This window comes from Fusarium odoratissimum, assembly GCF_000260195.1.
Source record: "Fusarium odoratissimum NRRL 54006 unplaced genomic scaffold supercont1.73, whole genome shotgun sequence".
Taxonomy (NCBI): Eukaryota; Fungi; Ascomycota; class Sordariomycetes; order Hypocreales; family Nectriaceae; genus Fusarium; species Fusarium odoratissimum.
The window spans coordinates 1-8,549 of NW_022158792.1; the positions used below are offsets into that span (position 1 = coordinate 1).

Sequence of the window (8,549 nt, forward strand, 5' to 3'; positions counted from 1 at the left end):
TGGTCTATATACTAGTGAATGATAATAGCGATCAGTGAGGTTGTCGCGGGATCAGTGGTGATCGTGGTGGATCAACACTGATCGTGATGGATCATCTATGATCGTAGAGTCTTGGCACTGATCCGTTTTGTGGGGCATGTGCGTGATTGGAGGAAAATGCGGGGTACACGTGATGTAACCGCTGGGGTCGTAACACTAAGTAATTCTATAATCTCAGTAAGTTTAGCTATCTTCTTCTCTAAAGCCTTAATCCTATTCTGCGCAATCTTGGCATTATTCTTAGCATTATCTAAGAAGGTATTATACTATTCCCCTAGGTTATAAAGTTTCTTCTTAAGCTTTTTAACTTCATCTTCATAAGAACTTAGGTAGATAAGAGGGCTCTCTATTTCCTCTTTTTTATCTGTTTCTATTAGAACCTCTTATAGCTCTTCTACAAGGGGTTATACTTCTTTAGGAGGTATAATATGCTAGGTATATCCCATAGTCAAAGGGCGGCTTAGAGTAGTAGGTACTATTACATAGATATTACTTAGTATTATACAATATAGTCTAAATAAGAGCTATTAATATATAACAGTTAGGTTTCTAAATAGGTAAACTAGTTTATACTAGGTTTATATTTACAGATAATATAAGGCATAATACTAAGTAGTGCAAAGTATTATATCTCTTAATAATTAAGTAATATAGGCTAGGCTTATTAATATAAAGATGTTTTATTAATAGCTAGTAAGCTAAGTCCTATAAAAATACTAATAAATATATTCTATATACTAGTAATAGTTATATAGGAGTAATATAATATAAGGTTATTATTAGTCCTAGAATAATACGGTCCTAGAATGCCGTTATTCTTATACTTATTGGTCCTTGTCTGGTTGGTTGCTAGGGTGGAGTTTTTGTGGGGTACACGTGACGTAACCGCTGGGATTATAACATTATAAGAGGTAAAGTAAGAAAGTAGGCCTTTTTATATAGTAAACCTTCTACTACTAATATCCTATATGGATTTTAGTAGGTATATATAAAATAGCCACTAGAGTCTTAATATTATAGTTTTATTATTCCCTGCAGTCTAGGTAGCTGCTTAGCAGCTATTACAGACCCAACTTCCACAGGGTTAGGCAATATTAGGGCCTCTCGTTTAAGGCCCAATAAGAGAATTCGCAGCATATAGTAGGCCTGCCAGGGTTATCAGCAAAGGTAGTACTCTGATCCTATTTACAGGTTTAACTAGTGCCTATCTAAAGCAATAGCCGCAGGCAACAGTGTGATACTTGTATTGCTAAGGGACAGTGTTCTGCCAATACACCAAGCCCGGGCTAATTTCCCAGTACCACTGCCTAATTACGATCTTAGTCTCGAAGAACAGTCTCAGTGTTGAATCTCTGAAGTCTGTCTAAACTCCATAGCAGCCTCGACAGTCTAGGAGGCGGCTGTCGAAAGCCACAATTACCCTGTATATACCCCTTACCGGCGTGCATTGACTCAGGCCAAGCTATGTTAATCGCAAATGAGAGTTATAGATCTGCACAAAGAAACTGTGGCCTGCCTGACTGTTTGGGGTCCTTTCGGGATGTTTGCATAAGGCAGAGACAGAGGACATATAATCAAAGCTGGAACAAGGATATGTATACCTTGGTGTTCATTCAAACTTCAGCCTGTTCCAATTACTTAAGATACTCCGGAGACAAGTTCAACGACCGTGGACTGTTGCCCCGGGGCTGGTTGTATCGGAGCCTCAAGATAATCGGTCAGTGCTTGAACCGGGCATGAAGATGGAGCTGGGTTGTTAAACAGACTAGAAGCAATCCCTCGCGGAATGGAAGTTACTGAAGCTGGTGTCGAAGGAAATCGATTGGAGGTGATTGCCAAGGCGACATGCCAGCATACGGATTTGGCGTTGCTTCCCGAGGACCTTTTCTCGCCCAACCAAGCTCATCTTTATCGTCGCGAGATGGTTTCTTTATTTTCCCCTTTGCAAAAGGCCATTAATTTAGTTAGTATATCATACCGCAGAATACGTAGCGCATTTTGAACCTGCTGTGTTGACAGCGCGACCTATTGCTCCAGCTTTTGGGGGCGACTCGATGTCATTCGCCATGACTATTGAGAGCTGAGGGCATATTAAGCTAAGGTAAATTTTCCGAATTGCTTCAACTCTAGTTGCCTATATGTCCTATGACTGAAAATTACATTGCGATACAAATTTATCCCGAATAAAGCAATGAATTCCCAATTAGTTCCGGATGGCAAGGAGCCATCTTCTACCTATAATAACAAGAATTTTGAGAGACAAAACCAGCTGGCGTTGAGGCCGGCTGATATTCCAACTGATGGGAGCCGAGAGCACAGTTTTGCACCTAGCCCCGTAGAAAGCAGTCCAGTCGATACGGACCTTCCCGTATGTCCAACATTATAAGAAATACCGCTACCATCCTTACTGGCTACAAGCTAATTCAGAAAATATCTAACTATATTACAAGAGTTGAGTTATAAATTATAGGGCGTGATGACATGCGACATCGAAGCACTATATAGTTCCTGCTGATAGGCAAATGGACAGTCCTTGTGGGCAAAAAGGAGTGTCTTCAGGTTGACTATCTCCTCTCTGAGATGGGCGATTTTCCCCACCAAGGTATCGTTCGCCGTACTGAACGACTCAACCTTTGTCTGCATTTGTACAAGCCATTGCTTCCTCTTGAGGCGACACTTGTGGGCAGCGACGCTGGTTTGAGGAGAGTCATTAAACTGCCACAATACAGAACAATCAAGGATTGTAAGACATACCGATTGCGCTCGAGAAAGGTCTTCCGCTTCTCGTCATCTGTCACCTTTGACATGGACACGCTCTCCTCTTGTCTAATCGTGAACCCTTCATCCGAGAAATCTTTGTCAATATTGGTAGCAGCGGCATTAGTCTTGGGTTTCTTATTGGTGGGAGCCTTAATCGTGGACTCATCCGTTTTTCGTCGGCCGTTGGTGGGAGAGAGATTTCTCTTACCCATGCCTCCCGTATTGAGCCTGGCATGTTCAATCTCATCAAAGGCTATACTAATCATGTTCATGCCGGGAGCAGAGCCAATTGGACCCCCATCTACCCTCGACATCTGCTGTGAAGGGATGATGGTCCATGGAGCGACAGGAGCAGGGTGAGCGTGACCGGGCACGCCTGAAGGGGCGGTGAACTGGTTTGTACACTGGGTATCGTTTCTGCCTCGGGCCAACATGTCCTTGTAATAGCGGAGGAGAAGCGTTCTGAGCACGTATGGACACAGCGAAGAAAAGAATGGAAGGTAAAAAAGAACAGGAAAAAGAACAGGAAAAAGGACACTGAACTAGCCCGTGCTGTGGAGTTGCAGCCTGTGCCTAACAAGATGCGAAGGCGTCTCGGAGAGCGACAAAGCGGTTGTCGGCGGGGCATGCGACAATTTGTAAAGGGACACTCCTCTCATCGTGGGACCCTTGGCATTTCCGATAGACTGACAAGTGCAAGGTAACATCTCCAAATCGCTCGGCGAATAGAATCGAGGGTGGCAGTGATAAGGGAACAGAATGGGCAACCATTGGTTGTCGTATGATTTCTTACATGCTTGACGATGACATGCTTTGCCATCACACTCTACCAGCCGAAATCCCATCGTCCCTCCACGCTAAGGTAGCTAGCTGTATCCGGACGGTTTGCGGTGCGTATTACCCAATAAAACCGACTATCAAATGTCAGATGTCAGATATTCGAAGGAGGCCCAAGCGTTGGTCAGTGCGGGTGCCCCTGATCGAATTTTAAGTCAAAAGAGGGGTTCAGGCCTTTTGATTGGCTGCCCTTTTTCCTTCCTTCGTGGATAAATTCCGATTTCAAACAACGATCGGCATACGCCGACAGATGTGTAATGTATATCCGACCCTTATCCGGTGTCTATATTAAGAAACATGGAATCTACAGGCTTGAAAAGCTTTATTATAGTCATTATCTCCAGGTTTTTGCAAATATACATCCTCAAGACGAATTGACCAACATTATCATCAAAGGGCCGCTCGTGAGCACTCAGACTAACTATAATACGGCCGGTGAACAAAGCGCATGGCTTCAGCATCCCGGCTAAACCGAGCTATTCCGTAACAAGCTACTCGATATTATTGCAGCCAAGGCCCAGTAACCAGTCCGCCACCGAAGTGAAGGTAATCTGGTTGGCCACTAATAGGGATTGCCTTTATGGAGCTGTGCTGAAACGGAAGCCCAACTACTTGACTGTTGCCTGAGTCCAAATGCCACTGCTGGCTTGAAAAGGCGAACAGAACGCGAAAATGCAACGCGCTGTGTCGTCCTGAGTCTGAGCGTAGTCAGCACACCATACCCCAGTATTACGCTTACTATCCCTACACGGCATAGCGCCACGCCGCTTTCAAGGCTTGACGACAATTACATATGACGTTTGGACCACGCAACTGAAAAGTGTCAACAAGGCCAATACATGGGGTTTCGGGGAGGCGGCCTGGACATCGGGGTCAGCATGCAGAATTCTAGGTCCCGGACCCAACCCCTGCAGGAAAAGGCTGAACTACGTCTACCGAGTTGGTTGTGTATCTGTTCCTCCAAGTGTGAATACCCCTATCCATGTCTCACTGTTAAAATGTAAAAGAAAAGCGTATAACACTCCGTGCATTGTAATTGTCCCACCAGATTATTTGTGCCCTAGAAGCCATCATTTGGTCCTCTTTTTGCTTGCCAATTGACTGTACTTGAGCATTCTTCGTTTTCCTGTAATGGCCCGCATCACTGAGCAGCTAAATAACCCATTCCACCTCAAGTGGGTCCGCAAGCACTTTTATCACGGCAGCACGGCAAGCCCACATATGGAGGTTAGCTCGCGGAAATACCTTTGCCAATGTTTCAGACATAAGGTCATGAGGTCAATTACATTTAATAGATCCTCACCTGGGACCGTTGACGACCAAGCCAAACCAGAGACATCTTACGAGGCCGACCAGTGCCCCCAATCCTCTGATAAGAGCTGGTCTAACCCTATGCCTGACCCCAAAGAAACCCACACAAGAAACAACTCTCATGTTTCAAATGAGCTACACTATATCTTTCTGTTCCCTACTAAGCCGTATTTACTGGGACCCCCGTCATCATCACCTCCAGAAAAACCACTTCCTCAAATACCCACACAAACTCGACCCTATAAAATATTAGACAGGGTTAGCCGAAAGGAACAGGATCCTGGACCCCCTAGTCGAAGTTCCCAAAACGCTGCCCGAAAAGCTCTAGCAAACCACTCCCCTTTCCCAAAGCGGGTGGCTATAGCTCATCCAAGGAGTTCATCCCTTCAACATTCATCGCGGCCCTATCAGAGGATCCATAGTCCACAGGGGTTAACTTGCGCCAAGCATCGTCCTCAACATGTCGCTGAACTATATCAGGATTTATCTGTAGAGAGAAAACCCTGCATGGATGAAGCAATACCACGCAAGAGCCTTGGGGATTGAGGATATACACTTATGCTACATCATGTTGACGAGAACTGAGAGAGACGAAAAACAAAAACCTGACATAGCTCCTGCAGGATATTGTGTGGCTGCTCTTTCTTGATTTCTGATTATCTGCTCTCATTACTTTTAAGGATAAGCTGCAGCCCTAGGTTCTACGTAAAAGAATTTTATTTTGAGACAGATTAAGAATTACTACACGCTTGAGGTCTTAGAAGGTCATGGGAACTAGGTGGCGTGCGTGGGTTTTATTTATGACTGCAAAATTCTTGCATCTGATTGTAATGATAGAACTGTCATGATTTGGCTTACGGATATTCCTTTGTGGTTGTAGGTAGGAGATTCAAGGCCATGGACATGCCGTAGTATCTATGGCACTCTTCTAAGATTTGAGATTCTTTCTATCCGTCTCTGAAGACAGCAATGTCCGACTTTAGTATGTTATATAGGAAATGTATTAAGCATGCAGGTAGATATCACAACTAAGTGACCTATACTGCGTTTTCTCTCAAATCTTAACTTATGATTTCGACCTGTAAGGTCAGACTATATTGCTCTTGAAGGCCCGTAACGAATTATCTCTATAAGCGTACAAGAGACACAAAGGTAGGTAACACTACTCCCACTGAGGACCATTTCCAACGACGCCAAAATTATGGGTTCTCAATTTCTGCTGGTACTTAGGGTTGCTCAGAAATTTTGGCACCAAGTCCTGTGTATGTTAGCACCAGGTCGAAGATCTCGAAATGGGGTTTTTGGATAACGAGGTGGATATTAAGACAAACTTACACTGGCCATTAATTTAAATACAACCTCTTGAGCTTCCTCGAATAAAAATATCACTTCTTCAACAGTGTCGATTATGGTAGCGTCCTGACTTACAGCCTTACTCATCCGCGTTGTAAGACTGTTTCGCAGCTGGTGGTCAATATTAAGCTCGCAAGGTGAGCCAGAAGCAAGGAAAGCATGATAGATTCTATACGCTTGAGCTATACTATCATTGATGCCGGCCTTTGTCGTCATATTGAGTTCCTTACGGGCAGCGCGCGTAGCCACCTTACTATTCCGTATGAACTCATCCACGTCTTGGTAGAATGTCAGGTTCTCCTCGCAATATGTGTCTCGGGATTGCTCGCGAAAGAGAAGTCGCACTGACGGATCTGTCAGGATTTTGTCAAGCCGTTGCGTGTTGGAATCCATGAAGATACTGTTCCGTTGGTAGCTAGTATAGTGCTCCGTCTCTGGAGACTGTCGTGGTGAACTTGAGCCATTGATGAGGCGTTTTGATCGTTGCGTTAATTGATAGAAAGCATGCTTGCTGAAATGGAAGATATTGTTCCCAGCGGCTGAGTTCTGGAAAGTATATGCCCTGTCCTTGGTCACACGATCTATTAGGTTGTAGTCCATGAAACGAGTGGCAACCGCAACGGCTTCGCGCTCTTCCATAATGGTGGTATAGTTCATTAGCCAGTCGATTATAGCCTTGCCGGGGAAAGTATCGTTGTAGATCTTTCCATTGGCCTTGAGGTCCGCAGAAGGCTTGACCTCAGTGATACTGTCCCTATATTCGAGTATCGAGCTTGAATCAGCAGCTGCCACGCTTGACATAGCATTACAGCTATCGGCACCGATGAGTCGACGAAAGACGATCTCAATAGTGCCTTGATCATAGTGAAGTTTGTCAGTTTGTAAGTCTCGTTCAAGGAGAACAAGCCGCGTCGCTTTAAGATTAACAAGTTCAGAAACTTGCTTTTTCTGGATGCCATTTCTTGCGCAGAAACGGTCTAGTATAGTGATTCCCTTCGGTGTTAGTTGCCAAACAGATCCTTTTATGGTATACACCTGCTGGTGCTTACCATCGGCCGATTCAATAAGCCGGGCGTCAACGAAGCATTGACAGATAGAGCGAGCCACTTCCTTAGACATTGAGAATGTGATGGCGGTGGTTGTGTTGATAATACGAGAAGAATCCTTAGGATCGGGTAGGCGATTGGATTGAGTGAATTTGAGATACATAAGGTTGCTGATAGCGTTTTGGGAGAGGAAAGTGTACTCAACCTTTGTCAACCGGACACGGTGGGCCGAGAGAGGGAGAAGGCTGACAATGAGCGTAGAGAAGATATCTTTAAAGTCCTGTTAGACATTCAGCTAATAGTCAATATCTCAGCGAGAAATGGGTTTTGAGAACCGTCATAGCAGTGATGACCTTGTTTATACTTGGCCACAGTATGACAGACAGGTGTGTTAAGCGACGCAGAGAGTCATGATATATACCTTATCGAACGGTCGGCCATCATCTCCCATACGAAGCAAATGCAACGATGACTGATGCATCTTGATATTGCTGGGAGATTTGATAAGAAGCAAGAGATTTGAGGGCGATGGTAGACACAACAAGGTTGCTTTGCTGTGTGAAATTCGCTAGAGGGAAGAGACTGGCGGATGTTTGTTACTCAGAGAGTAGTACTTCTTTGTCCCCAGCCCTTCAACAAGGTTCTAGATCTGTTGAATACCGCAAGGGCGCTGTTGGACAGGTGAGGTCGTACAGTCGTTGGCTTCGCGATGCACGCAATGACCTTTTGGATACGACTCAGCGAACACGAGGTGACGTAAAGACAGGAACGGGGTAACGGCCACCGCGGAGACGTCTAGTAACATCAGCGGGAATGAGCAGAGCGAAACCGTCGGCTGAAAGGGCAAAGAATAGTACAAGGTTGCGCTATCGACAGGTAGACGGGTACATGATGGTTTAAATGAAATATGCAGCTGCATCTTATAAGGGAAAAGCTTCTGTGATTAGCCTCAACGTTTTTCTGTAACGTCTTGCGCAAAACCAACACTTTGACCCCGCCGCCTCATCGAGCGCACGGCTAGTGGCAAGGCTGGGTGCTATACCTGCAGCCACAGTTTTGAAAGTTACCCACGTTGCCACTTTACAACCTGGTTCCTGTCTCGCCGGGTGGGTTGCAATGAAATTCACACACCAAAGACTTGTAACAGAAATACGTAACTAGTGACGCGAGTAGTGCTGGACTGAAGACGATGAGCATTTCTGC

The 8,549-nt window shown here is 45.0% G+C and overlaps 2 protein-coding genes across 2 annotated transcripts; both read right to left on the bottom strand.

The window, feature by feature from the left end:
* Positions 1 to 2,089: 2,089 nt before the first annotated feature.
* FOIG_16269 (uncharacterized protein) lies at positions 2,090 to 3,481 on the bottom strand. The gene is made up of 2 exons (XM_031217703.1): positions 2,794 to 3,481; positions 2,090 to 2,731 (listed from the first exon to the last, which is right to left on the bottom strand). The coding sequence occupies exons 1-2, from the start codon at positions 3,231 to 3,233 to the stop codon at positions 2,497 to 2,499; spliced, it is 675 nt and encodes a 224-aa protein (XP_031052567.1). The 5' UTR covers positions 3,234 to 3,481; the 3' UTR covers positions 2,090 to 2,496.
* A 2,628-nt stretch (positions 3,482 to 6,109) lies between these two features.
* Positions 6,110 to 7,827, bottom strand: FOIG_16270 (uncharacterized protein; the record flags this gene model as incomplete). Its single annotated transcript, XM_031217704.1, has 3 exons — positions 6,110 to 6,205; positions 6,283 to 7,626; positions 7,768 to 7,827. 3 exons carry the CDS (start codon positions 7,825 to 7,827, stop codon positions 6,110 to 6,112), a joined length of 1,500 nt encoding a protein of 499 aa, XP_031052568.1.
* Positions 7,828 to 8,549: the final 722 nt, after the last annotated feature.